We start from the raw sequence: 17,731 nt of genomic DNA on the forward strand, positions 1-17,731 counted from the left end.
TGTGTCATGCCCAGTTCTCCTACCTTTTTTGTTACAGTTGTTATGCAAATGCCTGCAGCTGTTAAGTGAATCACATGGTGATTAAATGAATCCAACTTATCCCATTGACTTTGCCTATCGGGAGCCAGTTGGGAAAGTCACAAATAGCGACTCCAGGATGCAAAATGTGGTTTGGAAGAATGCTGCCCCTGGATGGCTTGCCAGATATTCAAAATTTAGCATCTATACTGTACAGTGCGAAAACCCTGTTTGGTTTTGCAATATTGGAATACAGTATTTAAATATGAAATGCATACAGGTGGTCCTCAACTTATCACCACAATCAGGACCAGAATTTTCATTGCTAAGCAAGGTGGTTATTAAGCCTGAAATAATCAGCTGTGTTTGAGTCTCAGAAAGCCTGTCAATCTTTGCTGAAAATTCTTGTTTCCTATGATGGATATTATTTCGAGAGGCAACTAAACTCAGGGTACCATTAAAGGGGGGTGATTGTCTGAGGCAGAGATACAATAGCTGTTTCCCTCTATTCCAAGAGTGGGCAATAATTTTTCCCAACAAGCCACATGAGAAATTCGGACTGGCGTGGAGGGCCAAACCAATAGGGCTGTGAAGGTCCATGCATGTATAAAGGTAAAGGTAAAGGTTCCCCCGCACATGCGTGCTAGGGGCCGGTGCTCATCTCTGTTTCAAAGCCGAAGAGCCAGCGCATGTCCGAGGACGTCTCCGTGGTCATGTGGCCGGCATGACTAGACGCCAAAGGCGCACGGAACGTTGTTACCTTCCCACCGTAGTGGTCCCTATTTTTCTACTTGCATTTTTACGTGTGTTTGAACTGCTAGGTTGGCAGAAGCTGGGACGAGTAACAGGCGCTCACTCTGTTACACGGCACTCGGGATTCGACCCGCCAAACTGCCGACCTTCTGATCGACAGGCTCAGCGTCCTAACCCACTGAGCCACCGCGTCCCTATCCATGCATGTATATAGATACATAATTTGGAAAAAAATAGAAATTATCTTTAAAAATAAAAGCAACCCACGTGAGTTGGACAGGGACTGCCAAAGGGCTGAACATGGGCAGGGGCTGTAAAATGCCTAGGCTTACTTTATTTGTTCTGTTGGAGGACAGAGCTAAGCTTTTCTGGCTAGACATTAAACCAGGACAATGTAATGCTCAGGCTGTCATTGAAATAGAGGCAAGAGAGTTATGGATACTACCTTGAAGATCTAATGAAAAGCAATAACTCAGACTAAGGTGGAATGGCTTGCACATTTTTTAAATGTATGTGATGGAGTGGAGAAACCCATTTTCATTCACGCAGAACAAGATCTAGGGAAGATTCTCACTTCTAAATGTAGAAATTAAGAACAAGATGCATGATAATAAAATTAAAGAAAGCTATTATCTATGCAACAGTCAGTTGATACCAGAGTAGGCAAACTATAAGCATGGAGCAGGTTTCACCTAGTGTGGAATTGTGGCCTTTTTTCACTCGCCTTCCAAAGCTGCTAGGTTGACTTATGTAATAAATCATAATATGTTAGACTCTCATTATTAAAAGGAATGCTCTAAATCAGGAGTGTCCAACCTTGGCAGCTTTAAGACCTGTGGACTTCAAATTCACAAAATCCCCATCCAGCCCTGCTTCTAAAACACACATCGCTTTGATGTCAAGATGAAAGAGAAGGAATATGAAAAGGCTTGACTGTCAAAGGCAAGAACAGATCAAGCATCTGTGGCAGCGGTTCCCAACCTCATTCCTTAAATCTGGTGCTTTAAAACTTGAATTAAGTGTTGTGGGGGTCCGTAGTGAAAAAAAAATAGGTTGAGAACCACTGGTCTATGAAATTAATGCCTGGTCACTCAAAAGAGTAGAATTAAGCCACCAGCTCAATTCTTTCCTTTTCTTTTCTTTTTTATGAATTTGTTTTTCTTGAAACTACAGGAACAAATTCTATCCAGGAGACTTTCACTCCTTATGCAAAAGCAATCCCAGGAAGGCACTTAAGAGGCAGTTAAAAGGTTTCTATGCCCAACATAGAGCAGTGGTAATCTGCCCCTCAGCTTCGCTAACTCAGGCAGATGACGCAAATGAAGAGGGAGTTTCCATATTCAAAACCCGATTGTCTGTTGCAGGAAGCCAACATCTGCCGGGAACCCTGAATTTGTACATTCCCTCAAACCAATCTTGTGCAGAGCTCGGCTCCCCAATTGCCAACAGTGAAGCTGAAGGCAGAGGAACCCGATTTTCATTTGCATGCCCAGAATGATGAGAACGGAACATGGGAAAATAACGCCTGAACGGGACTCCAGTCAATTCCAACTGCATGATAAATACTGGTAGTCCTCAACTTATGACCACAATTTATTTGGCTAAGTGAGACAGTTAAGTGAGGTTTGCCCCATTTTACGACCTTTCATGCCAGAGTTATTAAGTGAATCACTGCAGCTGTTAAATTAGTAGCACGGTTGTTAAGTGAATCTGACTTCCTCTTTGACTTTGCTCACAACAGATTGTCACGTGACTCCGGGACATTGAAACTGTCATAAATATGAACCAGTTGTGAAGCATCCACATTTTGATCATGTGACCATGGGGATGCTGCAGTGGTCATAAGTGTGAAAAATGGTCATGTCACTTTTTTCAGTGTTGTAACTTCAAACCGTCATTAAACAAATGGTTATAAATCGAGGATGACTTCTATACCTCTACAGGAGGAATTAATCCATTTGAACTCAAGAGTTTGTGACCGTCCAGTTTGACATTAGGGGTTGATCCTTAAAGCAGCATGTCTCCCTTTAAAGAGTAAGAGGTAATCTAACTTTCATTTTGGTCGCTTCAAACCCAAGCCACAACTGTTAACTATGGTTTCTTTCTCATTTCTATGTTCTGTGATCTCAAATACCAGAATAAACTTTTTTTTTCCTGAAAGAGCAATTGCATCACAACTCCACTTCATGCAGAAAAGCAAATAAAGCAAAAACTTCATCCATCATAGAGAGAAACCACTGAGGACAGTATCATCTAAATCAGGGGTCTTCTAACTTGGCCCTTTTATGACTTGTGGACTTCAACTCCCAGAATTCCTCCGCTGGCTGAGGAATTCTGGGAGTTGAAGTCCACAAGTCATAAAAGGGCCAAGTTGGAAGACCCCCCTGATCTAAATTTTCTTCCTTCAGGTATCATTTACCCAAATTCTCAGGAATGTGATCGGAAAAGCTCACAGTTCTAACTACCCAAAGGAATTGCATTCTTTAATGTCCTGGCCAATGGATGCATATTTTTTTTCTTGAATAGCAATTACTTTCAACCTTTTTTAAAATAAAGCTTCATCTGAAGACAGAAATAGGTGATCATTCATGACTTTGCTAGGAAAAATGCAACATCAAACTACATTTGCTTGATTGCCAAGTTCTGACACCGTCAGTTACATCAGCAGTGGAATTTTACCAGCTGCCACTGTTTCAGCTCTACACTACCTGTTGCAGCAAGTTAAAAAAATAATTTGGCTGGTTGATTTTCCCTTTAAAATGAATTGCAAAATTGTACTGCTTCTTTACGTATGATTTATGATGTAAGAACGAAAAAATAAAATTTATTTATGGTAGTGAAGAATTCTCAGAAGATATGGATCTGGCGGCTGTATCTACCTCTAGAGTGTGAGTCACTGAATTTCTTCAAAGAAAGATTAGCTGGAATTCACAGAATCTTGTCTGTATATATGCAATACTTTCATACAAGCTGATATGAGGAAAACATTGTTGTGGGGTGTGTTTTTTCCTCCTCCTGATTGTGGGAAGAATTCTACATCTCTGCATCAGTTTGCTGCCTGCAATTATTTTATTATTTATTTATTTTAATTCCATTTATATCCCGCCCTTCTCCGAAGACTCAGGGCAGCTTACAAGCTTAGCAGTAGCCTTCATTCTATGTATATGCCTGCTTATTAGTGCAGGTTCGCATCCCACCAGGCTCAAGGTTGACTCAGCCTTCCATCCTTCCGAGGTAGGTAAAATGAGGACCCAGATTGTTGGGGGCAATTAAGCTGACTTTGTAATAATGCCGCTAGGGGGTGTGTGAAAGCCCTAATAAGCAGGCATATACATAGAATGAAGGCTACTGCTAAGCTTGTAAGCCGCCATGAGTCTTCGGAGAAGGGCGGGATATAAATGGAATTAAAATAAATAAAATAAAAAATAAATGATTGCATTTAAGGCACATTTGGGATATTCAGAGCCTTACCAGTAAACCATAGCTATGGTCTTAGCACAGAAAACTTTGTTCTGACATATCACTATCACCAACGTATGACAATTCCTAAGCTGACTTTTACATATCAAAGACAATGTCAACTTAAATAGGCACTTTTCTAGCCAATCTGCAGCTCTACTTGGCCACATAGCATTAGCTTCACATGTAACCCAATTTCTAATTTATTTCTAAAATTTATCTAACCATTTGAAACCAGACAGACTCTAGGCAGTGTTATAGGATTTAACAAGATACAAATCTAAAACTAAATTATGATTAGACTGATTATATGCCATCAAGTTGGTTTCAAATCCTAGCAACCACATAGATAAGTTTTCTGCACAATGATCCATCTTTCTCCTGGTGTTTCAGATCTTCCAACGTTAATGAAACCACAACACTAAAAACCATGAAATTGAGAGATGCTACTTTCAATAAATTGAGCTCCGGCCTTGAGGAGGAAGTAGGAGAGAAAAAATAGTGGCTGGGAAAGTAGAAAATGTGAAAAAGAGATTCCGAAAGCGCCTACCTTGACCTTGTCTTTAGAGAAGGGCACTGAAGGTTCTGAACAGGGTTTCAAAATTCTCTTAATATAACCTACAATAATAAAGTAGAATTTTTGGAATCTCGGTGGTACTTGTTGTTTGATTTGGCCTTCTTCAAAGGGATGACAGGCATCATGATTTATCAATCTTCCCAAATGTCCTCTGGAAGAGCCAGAGATTTTCATCATCTTCTAGAAGGCTAGGAGGGTGGGGACCATACGTGTTCCAGAAAAAAAGCTGTTCCAGAGAAGAGAGACCACTATGGAGAATGAACACCGCTGGGCCCTTATTTCCATTCTTTCTAGTAGGGAGGACTATCAGGGGGTACTTCCCAGTTATTTGGGTAGGATAGGAGAAAACTGTTATGGAAAGGTGGTGTAGTAGATGATCAGGCTGATCCTGAGGGAGGAGTCAAACGGGTCATTAGTCTCAAGTACCTTCGTGTCCACAAGCAATCTAAATCCAGCCCACTTTGAATTCCCTTGACTCAGTGGTGGGATTCAGCTGGTTCACACCCATTCAGTAGAACCAGTAGCTAAATTTTGTTGAGTTCAGAGAACTGGCTGAACCCATGCTGCCTCTGGAAGTCCATTCTAGGGGCCTCAGAGGCCTGCAGGAGGTCTCCCAGACCTAGAACAGCCCACAGGAAGTGCATGGATGTCACTTCCAGAAGCCCAGGCCTGCATCCATGCAGAGAACCAGATGTTCAGGTATTTGAATCCCACCACTGCCTTGACTCTTATCTACAACCAAGTTTGACCATTAGTAGTTCAGATTCTTGTACAGTTTCAGCATACAATAATCCTGTATCTATTCATCTGAGCTACCTGGACTTCTGATTTTTCTGTGCTTGACAGGTGATCTCCAAGATACTCAAGACCGTCAGCCATTAGCCTGGAATATGCCTAATTGTACTCCTTAAAATGACCAATGCTTTGGTAAGGCCACACCTGGAATACTGCATCCAGTTTTGGTCACCACGGTGTAAAAAAGATGTTGAGACTCTAGAAAGAGTACAGAGAAGAGCAACAAAGATGATTGGGGGACTGGAGGCTAAAACATATAAGGAACGATTGCTGGAATTGGGTATGTCTAGTTTAATGAAGAGAAGGATGAGGGGTGACATGATAGCAGTGTTCCAATATCTCAGGGGTTGCCTCAAAGAAGAGGGAGTCAAGCTATTCTCCAAAGCACCCGAAGGCAGGAGAAGAAGCAACGGATGGAAACTAGTCAAGGAGAGAAGCAACCTAGAACTAAGGAGAAACTTCCTGACAGTTAGAACAATTAATCGGTGGAGCAACTTGCCTCCAGAAGTGGTGAATGCTCCAACGCTGGAAGTTTTTAAGAAGAGACTGGACAGCCATTTGTCTGAAATGGTATAGGGTTTCCTGCCTGAGCAGGGGGATGGACTAGATGACCTCCAAGGTCCCTTCCAACTTCTTCTTCTTCTTCTTCTTCTTCTTCTTCTTCTTCTTCTTCTTCTTCTTCTTCTTCTTCTTCTTCTTCTTCTTCTTCTTCTTCCTATTATTAAATCTTTCTCTCCGACCACTTCCCTGTCTTCTAAATATAACGCTCAAAGTTCCTTTTGAAAAGCCAAGAATCTTAAAATCCATTTACACTTATTAACTGAGTGTAGTATAATACACAGAAGCCCATGTTCCAGCCAACTAATTACCAGAAGGGATCTCCTTGATGAGTGATAATGAAAAGCTGACAAAAGATCTGCATAAGGCCTATATTTAGTTAAATTGCTAGCTAGTTACTCTGGGCACCCCACCTCCTTTTCATTCACTGATCATCGTGGGTATTAAACATGGCTTGTAAATGCAAAGTTTCCTTTGAGTCCTGCTTGATTCCAGTGACTTCATCAACATGTGTATGCCGTTTTCTTGGCAATAAAAATGGAAGGATTGAGAAGGAACTCAGTTCATAAGCCTAAAAGTGGGGGGGGGAGGGGGAGGGAGAGATTTACAACAAGGGTCCAGAAAGTGAGGAGCATTTTTAAAGCCAGCTGCAGAAAACCAAAAAGTCTCGGGGAAATTCCTTCAATTGCTAATGATTTAACTAAATAACTGTCTTATGATGGACAGAAAAGACAGGCTGCCTCTATTCGGCTTGGGGCATCTGTGGTGACCTGAGAGCATGGGGTAGACTTGCTAGGATGAAAAGGCTTTTGTGGAGGAGGACTTAAGACTTCTGTGGAAATGTGTGTGCAAACAGTACCATGATGTTCTCAAGGCCAGTCTGACCACTAACCCGTTTCGCACAGTGAACTTGGTGCAGCAAATTCTGCATCCTCAGGCTCACGTTCGTTGGACGGATGCTCAAGGAAGAGGTCAATTGGACGTGCTTGGACCTAGGTTGTACACATGAAGAACGGTTGCAGGATTTGGGTTTGGCTTGTCTAGACAAAAGAAGGACTAGGAGGGACATGATAGCAGTATTCCAGTATTTGAGGGGCTGCCGGAAAGAAGACGAGGACAACTTATTTTCCAAAGCACCACAAGGCAAGACAAGAAACAACGGATGGAAACTAATCAAGGAGAGAACCAACCTGGAACTAAGGAGAAACGTCCTAACAGTGAGGACAATTAACCAGTGCAACAGCCAGCCTTCAGAAGTTGTGGAGGTTTTTAAGAAGAGACTGGAGAGCCACTTGTCTGAAATGGTACAGGGTGTCCTGCTTGAGCAGGGGGTTGGACTAGAAGACCCCAAAGGTCCTTTCCAGATCTATTCTGATTCTTAGGTTGCTAAACACAATACTTTAATGTCCCAAAGGTGCTTTTTCAAGAGGCAACTGGACTTTCTTGTTTTTCTTTGAAGACGTTTCGCTTCTCATTCAAGAAGCTGAGATAACCTTGGCCTGGATGACTGAGAATTTCCATAGATATGACACTTTAGCGCAGACATGTCAAACACAAGGCCCGGGGGCCAGATCCGGCCCGCGAAGTGGTTTCATGCGGCCCACGAAGCCATCCTGGAAGCAGTAAGGGAACGGCCCCCACTGCCTTGGCCCTGGCCCAGAGACCCTCCTCCTGCCAGAGACCCTCAGATCTGTCCCACTCCTGCCCAGGCCCCCATAGGCACCCTTGATGTGAACAATGTAGACCTGGCCACGCCCACCCAGTAGGCCATACACACTCTAGCCACACCCACCCAGTAGGCCACACCCACCCTGGCCATACCCACCCGGCCCCCTGAGGGCAACCGCAATGCTGATGCGGCCCTCAATGAAATTGAGTTTGACACCCCTGCTTTAGCGGGAATGTCATATTATCCTGTACAATTAACAGAGGGCAACCAGACCTGGATGAAAACTGAGGGAATCTTTGTTGATGCTAATGCAATCTCCAGCTAATTAAGACGGTGTCCAGTTATGACTGATCTTCACTCCACCAAAATGCCTTTTGCAGACAGGGAGTGCAAATGATCACACGTCCCTTTGTCTCTCAAAATCACAATGGAACCTCAACACGAGGATGCTTTTCCCATCTTAAGTTCTATCTGGAAGTCTCATAGTGGATCTTCTCTGTTTCATCTTATTTCCATTAAAAAGTCAATGCATGGCTGCTGCTACGGAGCATTCCTTTGCATTGGTTACCGGTTGTCCTCCGGGTGAGATTTAAGGTGCTGGTACTTACCTTTAAAGCCCTACATGGCCTAGGCCCGGGATATTTGCAGGACCATCTGCTGCCAGGAACGACCTCCCATCGCCCAGTACGCTCACACAGAGAGGGCCTCCTCAGGGTGCCATCAGCTAGAGTCTAGACAATGTCGGCTGGTGACCTCCATGGGGAGGGCCTTCTCTGTGGGAGCACCAGCCCTATGGAACCAACTTCCCCTTGAGCTCCGGATGGCCCCGGATCTCCGGTCCTTTCGCCACGGCCTTAAAACATTCCTTTTCCATCAGGCTGACCTGGACTGACAACAGGGATTTTAAAATGTTTTTTTTTAATTTTTAATTTTAATTTTAATTTATTTTATTGGGGCTGTTAATTTAATTCTTTTTAACTTTTGTATTGCTGTATTTTATTGTTGTTAGCCGCCCTGAGTCCTTCGGGAGATAGAGTGGCATACAAGTCCCAAAAATAAATAAATAAATAAATAAATTCCTTGGCTCACTGCTCTGACCATGCCTTCTACTGACTTTATATCGCTTACTCTAGGGACCTCTTTACATTCTCTCCTCATCTGGCTTTTTATATACTTCTGCTTTGCCAGCCCTACACCTCAATCAATCTTCTTACTAAATAGTCCGGCTGGCACCTACACACGTTTCTTGCCATTCCACTTTCATTTTGGAGGCAGAAAAATTGGTAACAGGCCCACTCTATACATCATCCTAAAAATTAACACATCTGCTCTGCTTTGAGGGAAAAACAAAATGCTTGATAGTGGGCTGTGTCAAGAAACTTTAGACCAGGGGTCCCCAACCCCTGGTCCGTGGACCAGTACCGGACCGCAGCATACCAGCAACCGATCCACACAAACAAGCAAAGCCCCATCCGTGGGATGCAGGCAGCACACTAAACCATGGTCCCCGGAAAAACCTCTCTCCGTGAAACCGGTCCCTGGTGCCCAAAAATTTGGGGACCTCTGCTTTAGACTTTCACGACCACTTTAAAGCAGCACTGCGATCTTAAATGGGAGAACCGGCAGATAAAAAGTAATGTTACGCAGGTGTTTCATTCTTCTTCTATTCATATTTTACCATATTTTCCTCTGAAAATTGGGAAAGTTTCTAAGCAAGCACTTAGCAAGCAGATGATAGGAGGAAACCAAAGTTAAGGGGAGACACTGTACGGTGGAAGTCAAATCACCCTTCCTCACTATTTCTTTATCCTGCCATGCTCAACAGCGAACAGAGTTTCTAGACCTCAATCTCCACCCCAATGCTTGGTTCTAAGCAGAATATGTGAAAATCAGTGCTCGAATGTCATATGTAGTTGTAAAAAAGTATTGTAGCTTCAAAAGACTCCCATCTTTGACATACTCCTCAGAAAATGCAAACTTTTCTTTTCCTAGATAATGTCTCTATTCTATTCTATCATTTTGTACAAGTACATGTGGGAATGTTAAGGTATATATATTGCTCAGAAAAAATGTTGAAGTGGTATTATATTTTGTTGTTGGTTTAGAATTAACTAATAAAGTTATATTTTAAGTTTGTTCATGTGCCATGAATCACTGTGAATCTATATAGATTTAGTAGCACATAAACCTAATGAATAAATGCATTGGAGAAGAGGTCCCCTTATGCAAGGAAGCTGGGAAGCTGCTGTTGCTGGGATGCTGCTGCTGCTGGGAAGCTGCTGTTTGTGCAGCCGGGTTGAGAAATTAGCTGCTGGTAAAGCTGGGCAGAGGCTGCTCCTGCCCAGGGTTGGCGCCCATGAAAGAAGGACACAGAGATCTCTCGGGGGAAGGGCCCCGCTGCTCCTGGGATGCACCCTGAACTCTGAACCACGAGGAGCAGTGGACCTTGTTTATTTATAGCAAAAGCAACCAATCACATTTTATTATTGTTCAAATAGACCAATCATGGTTACACATGTGTTCTTCTAAACTATCCTAAATGGACATTGGTGTTAATGGTAGATTCAAATACAGTAATGACCAATCATCTGCAGGAGGCGTCAGAATTTGCCTTAAATGGAATAGCCAATGGTGTGAAGGAATACTGTGATTATGCCCTTATCTGGCTGTAGCCAATGACATCTCTCCTAGGTTTCTTTGTTTTCTGGGTTTATGGCTTACTTCCTTACACATGGTTCACTGAAGACTTTCTATGGTAGAAAAGTACTAGCCAGAAAAGTACTAGCCAGCTTCATGTATAGGAACAGAGATCATGGTTATTCCAACATCCTTAAAGTCTCATTCCATAATAGGAATGAGTGACTTTTTAGCAGGAATTGCTTTCAAGTGGTCACAGCCAACACCTGATGAAATTTCGGATGAACAAGCGGTTGAACATTAACTACAACTACGATATTGATCACTCTTTGAAGTAAGCCAAGATTTGTATTCTGGAAGCATGCTTGAAAAATGCAGTCAACACAACAAAGGAGCTGGCCTTCAGTTCCCACTCCTGAGGTCTGTCTATAAATATCACATATGTCTAAAGGCCATTAAAAATTGGCCTGCAAAACTAATTTGCAAATGAATAAAATAATTCTACCTGCCTACATTGGTTATTTCATTTTGATTAGGCATTGTGTGAACCCTGAAACTCTACAAAGGAAGCTCCAAAGTGTATTTTGCAGCTTGAATTAAAACATCCCTACCAAGAACTATGGATTAAGCCTCAAATCCAGAATGTTTTTTTAATTGTACATTAGGAAACCTTAATGCAATTTACAGGATGTAGCTGTCTTCCTCTGAGCATTGCTGACAACTCAAGGTAAGGAGGAAATTAAAAGGAAGAACCGTGGGAAGAGATAAACAGAGAGCAACTGGGGACAAAATTGCACAGAAGAAGAAAAAGGCAGTGTGTCTGGATGAAGATTTAATCATTCATGAAATTTTGGGATGATGGTGCTGGTTTTCTGTATGGCTTCTTCCACCTTTGTTCTTACTGTGGAAGGAACACCTCACAGAATCCTTGAACAGGCGCTCCATCACTGGAGGATTTTAAGAGACTAGACAATCACTTGTCTGAAATGATGTAGGTTCTCCTGCTTGAGCAGAGGGCTGGAGTAGAAGACCTCCAAGGTCTTCCAGCTTCTATTCCATTCCATTCCATTCCATTCCATTCCATTCCATTCCATTCCATTCCATTCCATTCCATTCCATTCCATTCCATTCTATTCTATTCTATTCTATTCTATTCTATTCTATTCTATTCTATTCTATTCTATTCTATTCTATTCTATTCTATTCTATTCTATTCCACTCCACTCCACTCCACTCCACTCCACTCCACTCCACTCCACTGGATCTCCAAGTCTTCAGTTTGGAGGCAACTTCACTGACTTCTGTAGAACAAGTGATCAGAGGTACTAGATAATTGTTTTACTGTGTGTAGCCGGGTGTGAAATTGCTTGGTATCCCAAGGACCTTTCAACAGACAAAAGAAATATTTTGCACTATTGTAGTTAACATAAAAGGAAAGGTTAGTATTACAAGTACATTGTCAATGGAAATTTAGGGACTGTAGGCTAAAGCACTGAGTTTGAGTCTGTGAAAGACAGGGATTTAAAGCCTTGTGTGTCCTGAACCTGTGTGCCAACCAAGAACAAACTCAATTTTCTTTGCTTCTTTTGCTCATCTGTAAAAGGGGAGGAATGGGGATCTGCCTTACAGAAGCCAAAGTTTTGTATTACATTAAAAATATGAAGTTCTAACAAGGCAAAAAGAGTAGTTGGGTTACCAGCTTTGAGTTGAATTCTGCATCCTTTCTAGGAATTGTTCTAGAAATACTCACTTTTTGAGGTGAATATCTCCAACCGTGTCAGTGAAATAAAGGAATAAAGGAACAAGAATGCAGGAAAAGGCGATAGCAATCACAGGATGGTGGTTGTGGAGGGGGTAACAAGCAAGCACCTGAAAAAGTTGTGGCCACCCAAAGGCCATAGATAGAACAAGAGAAATGCAAAAGTGCAGATGTTTACAAAATGCAAACAGCTGCAAATAGCAAATAGCTGACCAGAGGGGCTTGGAGGAGCACCATGCCTACCTTTTTCCGATGTCGGTCGTTCTTTGCAAGACAAGATCTCTGCAGGGAGAGGTAGCCCCCAATCACCTGGATCTCCTCCACTGTGGGGTAGCGTTTCTTCATGGGCATCGTAGCCAGTGGCGGAGAGCTCTCGATGCCATTCTCCACAGCCATGACAGGTGACACGGAGACCTTCCGAGGATTGATTGTGATGGTGTTGCCACTGCGACGCTGCATTGCTGGATGGGGGGATGAGACCCGGCACAGGCCTCCCATCCTGACATCCTCCTTAACTTTGCTGTTGCTGCTCCGTCTCATGGCCTCGGCTTCGGGCGGCGGCTCCTCCACGGCGTCCGGGAGAAGTTGTTCACAGCTGGGTGAAGAGCAGGAAGTGGGGACTGGGGGCTTGGTTGAAGGAGGAGAAGGGCTGGCTTCCTGTTTGGGTTCTGGGGGAGGGGAGGCTGAAGCCCGCAGTGGCACAACCATGAAGGAGTTCCTGGAGTGGAGGTGCAGGTTGGCCAAGGCTTTGCCCTGGACATCGTCCTCAGCTGGGTGGCTTTCCACTGCCACCTCCAAATCACTGCTCTCCGCCCTGGGTCCTCTGTCTGGGGACACAGCCTCCCTTCCCCACCTTTTCCCACTGGGTGAGCGCCTTGGAGGGCTATCTGGCCAGCCCTCCCCACCGCTTGATTTAGCTTCGAACTGGCTTCGATAAGATGCCACAGTGCAAGGCCCTGGGGACGTCAGTCCCGGGAGGTCACAGGGAGGGCTGGGGAGGCGACTGATGCAAGGCAGCCGGGATGGGGCAAAGTCTGCTGGAGAATGGGCTGGCTTCTTTCCTCCAAAGGTGCTTTCCGTTAAATTCTCAGTGCTGAGGGACTTCACCGGGGGTGATGGCATCACCACCCCTCCACCATCCTCTTGGCTGAACCGGCTGAGTAGTTTGCTGACCCGCCCTCGGCGCTGCTCGGGCAGCGATGCCCGATGCTCAGCTCGGCCCACGGCGTTGAGATCCTCCACGCTGCGGCTCAAAGCCGACTTGACGATGAAGACCTCGCCTGCACGGATCTCAGTCACGCTGCCCCCACGGCGGGCCAACAGCTCATTGAGGGACTCCATGCTGCCTGATTTGGCTTCTCCTGAGTGGCGGTCACTAGCCAGCTGCGCCGGTGGTGCCCCATGGGCTGTTTCTATTATAATGACATTGTCTGCCCGTAGGGTCCGGACACCTGGAATCTGCCCACACAGATCCACTATTTGTTTGGCTTTGGTATTCGCAAGTTCACTTTCTGGAGGGCCAGACTCCTGATGATGGCGGCGCTTCTCCAGCTGAATGAAAGGATTTTGGTGGACTGGGCCAATCTTCTCCTGTAGCACAGAACTCTCTGGCTCCCCCTCTTGGTAGGATGACGTTGCAGCAGGCAGAGAGGCTGGGCCACTCTCCGTTTCTCCTGGTCCGTTTGGTTCAGAAAAAGAAGTGCTGGAACCTTGCTTGGCCCGGCGTCGTTCAATGATCTCCCGTTTCCAAGCTGGCATCTTAGCCATACGGTCTTGCTGCTCCTGTTCCCGCCGCCGAGCTTCCTCTTCCTCCTTTCGCCGACGCTCCAGTAACTGGAGTTTCCATTCTGGCAGCGGAGGAGTTGAAGACATCTTTGGTGGAGGTGTGAGATAGCAGGAAACAGGAGGGAAATCTGGGATTTAAAAAGGAGTGGGGGAAAAAAAAGAAAAGATTGGGTGGGATACGTTCAGGGGGTGAGAAGGTACAAAGCAAGGGAAAACACAGAGGGGGGGGGAAGTGGCTTGGGAGAGCAACTTAAAAGGACACGAAAAGCAACCCCAAAACAAAAGAGGCAAGGGAAAGAATGGGGTAAAAGAGGGAAGTGAAGAAAGAGAGAGGAAAGGATCTGGGAGAGAATTGTCAAGGGGTAGAAGGGGGTTGAGAGAAATGGGCAGCGGTTGGAAAGGAGAGGAAGGACAATATTAGAGGAACAGAAAATGGAGGCTCAGAAATAATAATAATTTTTAAAAAATGACCAGAGGGAGGAAGTGACAGATGGGAGGTGAAATGAGGGAGAGCTGGATTGGAAAAGGAGATAAGAAAGGTGGGAGAGTGCAAAAGAAAACATTCAGAAAAAAGACAATGGGAAAGAGTAGTAGTAGCTTGAAGGATCAGGAAGAGGAAGATGATCTGTCAGAAGACATTGCAACATGAAGTCCCTTTAGCTATGAGAGAGAGAGAGAATGAGAGAGAGAGAGAGAGAGAGAGAGAGAATGAGAGAGAGATAATGAGAGAGAGAGAAAGAGAGAGAGAATGAGAGAGAGAGAGAGAGAGAATGAGAGAGAGAGAATGAGAGAGAGAATGAGAGAGAGAAAGAGAGGGGGGGGCTTCCTTCAGGCTCAACCTTTGATGTTTTTCTCCCTTCCCCCTCCCTCTTCTCATCTGCTCACTCTTTCCAACTCATGTCACACACACACACTGTCTCTGGTGTGTTGGGGAGGTGACAGTTCGACACCCGGGCTCTTTACACAATGAATCCAGGCCTCTTTGCGAGGAAGCAGAGGCAAAGGTGATTAGGTTTGTTTACAAGATTTGACCCCCCCCCTCTTGATGGCCAGCTCAAGGCAGTTAAAAGCATGGGGGAAAAAGGGGAAGAGGAACTATAAGACAATTTTTAAAAAAAAAACAAAAAACCACGACAGCTTCCTTCCCTGTGTTTTGTATTGCTATCGGTGTTCTAATCTAACCTTTCTTAATGGCCGTTAATAATAAAAAAAGAACGCTAGGGACATCGCTATGCCTGAGTAAGCAATCTAGATAAAACAGCCTTCTGCAGCGATATGAAGAGGCAAGGGTTATTGCAAGAAGACGACAATGGGGCAGGTTTATTTACGGTGCAGTTTTATGCCATCAGCTCAGAAATAAGCATGCGGTGAGAATAACCTCACAGGCCAAGGGGTGTATAGGATTGCAGCAAGGAGGCTGTTCACCCCCGGGAGAGGAAATCTGATTGCAAACAACCGTGATCCAGGAGGAATAGAGTGAATTTCCTTCTCCTTGTCTGTTTAAATAAAACTGGCACTTCAGACACAAATGTTTGCGCAGACCTCTAGAGTGAAAGGGGACATGTTTTTAATCGGAAGCCAGACTGGGAGGTGGTTTCAAGAGCCCATAATTGGCAAATTGGCAGAAATCAGACTTCCGATGTATTTACAAGAAACGGAGCAACACAGTGATAAATGTTAGAATTTTGAAAAGGAAATTTGGATGAAAGTGACCGTGTGTTAAAGAAAAGAGATTCTTGGGTGGGTCCAAAGAAACCCCCAAAGTTGGGACAGAAAGGGGCTTGCGAAAGGAAGGTGAACAAAATAAATAGAATTTAAAATTACCAGAATCCGAGCTTCGGAATTTCACGTTAATTCCAGCTGTTCAAAGATCTACAAAAACCATTGATGGAACAAAAGGCAACAACGCTTAAGTGCGCCTTGGTACCACAAGCCAACTTTTATATTCTGGAAAGCCAAGGCAGAGAACCAGACGATGGGGATGGCCAGTCTTCACTTCGAATCTAGGAGCCTCAAAGATTAATGCCGCTTGGTAATTTTCCCGGAAAAGGAATCGCGTGCAACCAGAAACTTCCAAGAACGGATACGTCCAGGAATTTGGAAAATAAGCCTTAAAATAATCTTCTTAAAACGTTGGTGTGTCCCACCGTCCCCAGATGCGCACAAGCGATGCAGAAGATGAAAGACCCCCCCCTCTTTTTTTTTTGAGGGAGCGGGGGGGGGAAATACGCTTCCGGAGAATTAGGACTGGATCCGCAGAAACGTCAGAAAGGGAGCAACACGTGTACTGTACATGCAGGCGAGGGAGAGCCCAAGACCCTTTCTTCCCCTCCTCTTCCCGCCTCTGGAGGAATGCTTCCAAAGATCCAGAGGGAAATCGGGCGGGATCTGAAGGCGGAGCAGATGGAGATCCAGCACGCCAACTGAGGAGAACCCCCCGACCGAAGCCCTGGTTCCTCGATTCCCCCTAGGAATCTCCCCACACACACACCCGATCCTTCGAAGCAGGGAGCAAAGCGAGGGATCCCTGCGCGCGTACGTACGCTTTCAAGCCAGCTGGATCTTGGAAGCCCGAGGCGGGCGAGAGACTACTAGATCCTTCGCTCGGTCCATGGCTGGAGGAAGCTCGTCTTGGCTCCAGCCGAGCCGTTGGCTCGGAATGGAGGGGACTTTTTTTTGGGAAAAAAAAAATTTCCCCCAGCCGCCTCGCTTTCTCTTCCCTTTTTATTTTTTATTCTGTTTGCCTGTCCAAAGGAAGGGAGGGATCTAGGCGGATCTGAGTCAGGGTTCTTGCTGGAGGTGAAGGGTTGGGGCGCTCTCCGATCCTCTTCCTCCTCCTCCTCCTCCTCCTCCTCCTCCTCCCTTCTTCGGCCGCTTTCCAAGAAGACGCGGTCGCCGGTTCGAGGCGGAGGGGCGGGCGGGCGATGGGGCGGGTGGTGGGGAAAAAAAAAAAAAGAAATCTCTGCCGGTCTCTGAGCGCATCCACTCCTAATCCTCTGCCGCCGAACTCCACCTCCGCCCGGCTGCTCAAATCCTTTCAGAGGAGAAGGGAGACGGGAGAGAGAGAAAAAAAAAAAAAGAGAGAGAGAGAGAGAGAGAGAGAGAAGGGGGGTGGAGGAGAGAAGAGAGGAAGGAAGGAATGTGAAGGGGAGGAAAGATCGAAAGCGAAGGGAGGTCGGAGCCCGAGAAGGGGAAGAAAGAGGAAAGGGGAGGATGAGGAGGGGGTGTCTTTGTGTATAAACAGAAGGGGAGGACAATGAAAAGGGGCGGGGCGGGGCGGGGTGGCGGGTGGGGGGGGGGAAGAGGCAGGCAGGCTGTGAAGACAGGAAGGGAGGAGTTGGGTCTGTCGCAAATGTTTCATTTGAGATGTTGTTTCCTATTATTACAGGGCTTCTCCGGCTCTGGGACCCCGGAAAGCCGACACCCCCAACCTCTTTCCTTTCCTCCCCCACCCCCTCCCCACTACACACCGGAGACCGACGAGGAGATGCTGCCCCTCCCCCCCCCGTAGAATCAGACGGGCCTCCTCTGATCCGTAAAAGCCGATGGTGGCTGCCTCTTCTTTGCCCGTCCGCGGCCGGAATCCGTGGACGCCTTCCAATCCCACCGCTCCACGCAGACCCTGGCGCAAACACAAGGCACAGAACGCCGGGTTGCATCATCCACAGCCGCTCTGGGTCTGATGGGACTTGTAGTCCTGTTGTTGTGGTTGTTAGTGGCG

General features: G+C 45.5%; 1 protein-coding gene across 2 annotated transcripts in view; it reads right to left on the reverse strand.

Annotated features, from left to right (window-relative positions):
• PPP1R18 (protein phosphatase 1 regulatory subunit 18) overlaps positions 1-17,074 on the reverse strand; it is a 45,589-nt gene extending 28,515 nt beyond the window's left edge. The window contains exons 1-2 of one of the 2 annotated variants that reach the window (XM_083356005.1): positions 16,554-17,074; positions 12,469-14,138 (exon numbers count right to left, since the gene is read on the reverse strand). In XM_083356005.1, the coding sequence (XP_083212131.1) occupies positions 12,469-14,097 (1,629 nt within the window). In that variant the 5' untranslated portion in view covers positions 14,098-14,138; positions 16,554-17,074. Of the gene's footprint in view, positions 1-12,468; positions 14,139-15,834; positions 16,448-16,553 lie in introns of those variants that run through there. The other variant, XM_083356004.1, reaches the window with a different exon arrangement.
• Between the last annotated feature and the right edge of the window lie 657 nt (positions 17,075-17,731).

This window comes from Vipera ursinii (genome assembly GCF_947247035.1).
Source record: "Vipera ursinii genome assembly, chromosome: 2".
NCBI classification, from domain to species: domain Eukaryota; kingdom Metazoa; phylum Chordata; class Lepidosauria; order Squamata; family Viperidae; genus Vipera; species Vipera ursinii.